Source organism: Primulina eburnea, chromosome 13, assembly GCF_022965805.1.
Source record: "Primulina eburnea isolate SZY01 chromosome 13, ASM2296580v1, whole genome shotgun sequence".
Lineage (NCBI taxonomy): Eukaryota > Viridiplantae > Streptophyta > Magnoliopsida > Lamiales > Gesneriaceae > Primulina > Primulina eburnea.
The window spans coordinates 26,416,491-26,417,657 of NC_133113.1; the positions used below are offsets into that span (position 1 = coordinate 26,416,491).

General features: G+C 43.9%; 1 protein-coding gene across 1 annotated transcript; it reads left to right on the top strand.

Annotated features, from left to right (window-relative positions):
• Nucleotides 1-281: 281 nt before the first annotated feature.
• LOC140810408 (uncharacterized) lies at nucleotides 282-746 on the top strand. Its single transcript, XM_073168273.1, has one exon. The coding sequence runs from the start codon at nucleotides 282-284 to the stop codon at nucleotides 744-746; it is 465 nt and encodes a 154-aa protein (XP_073024374.1).
• Nucleotides 747-1,167: the final 421 nt, after the last annotated feature.

Below are 1,167 nucleotides of genomic sequence, written 5' to 3' on the forward strand. Positions count from 1 at the left end.
ACAGGAACATCTTCACAAGATTCGGAACACCTAGAGCCATTATCAGTGATGAAGGTACGCATTTCTGTAATAAAATTTTTAACTCACTATTGGCCAAATATGATGTGAAGCACAGGGTGACACTGGCATACCACCCGCAAGCCAATGGGCAAGCAGAGATATCCAACCGGGAGATCAAACAAATCTTAGAAAAGACAGTGAAGACAAACCGGAAGGATTGGGCGATCAAGCTAGATGATGCATTATGGGCGTACAGGACTGCATACAAGACACCTATCGGGATGTCTCCTTATAGGTTGGTCTTTGGAAAAGCTTGTCATCTCCCTGTGGAACTGGAGCACAAAGCATATTGGGCTGTGAAAAAGCTAAATTTTGATAAGGGAGCATCGGGCGAACGACGACAGCTGCAGCTGAATGAGATGGAGGAGTCTAGGAATGATGCATACGAAAATGCCAAGATATACAAGGAAAATGCCAAGAGATGGCATGACAAGCAGATTCTTCGCCGACTTTTTGAACCGGGGCAACAGGTGCTACTATTCAATTCTCGACTGAGGCTGTTCCCTGGTAAGCTAAAATCACGATGGTCTGGACCATTCACAGTGGAAGCAGTGTACCCACATGGGGCAATTGAGCTAAAATGCAAAAATGGTGAGAAATTCAAGGTCAATGGTCAGAGAGTCAAGCATTATTTTGGAAATGAAGTGCGACACATGGACAACATCCCACTGGGAGAACCAAAGTAGACTGAAGAAAGTCAGGCTGATGACGTTAAACCAAACGCTGTGTGGGAGGCAACCCACAATTATTTAATTTTTGCATTCGTCTGTTTTTAATTATTTTTTTTCAATTCTTTAGTTTATTAATTCTAATTTTCTTGATTCAAATATTGAGTTGCATTGTGTTATTTTTGCAGGTATTCAAAAAAAAAAAAAAAAGGGATCGAAAATTTATGGACAGGAGCATGGCGCACATGCGCGATTTATTTTCGCGCAAATGCGCGAAACAGGCAGTGGGTTTGGCGCATATGCGCCATTCCGAGCGCGCTCATGCGCGAATACTCCAGAAACTTTGGCGCATATGCGCCATTTATGAACGCGCACAAGCGCGAATTTTCCAGCAAGGTCAGCGCATATGCGCCACGTTGTCCGCGCACATGCGCGTAAT

Coding starts and splice junctions, on each gene's coding strand:
- LOC140810408 (XM_073168273.1), top strand. CDS start 282: ATGTCTCCTTATAGGTTGGTCTTTGGAAAAGCTTGTCATCTCCCTGTG.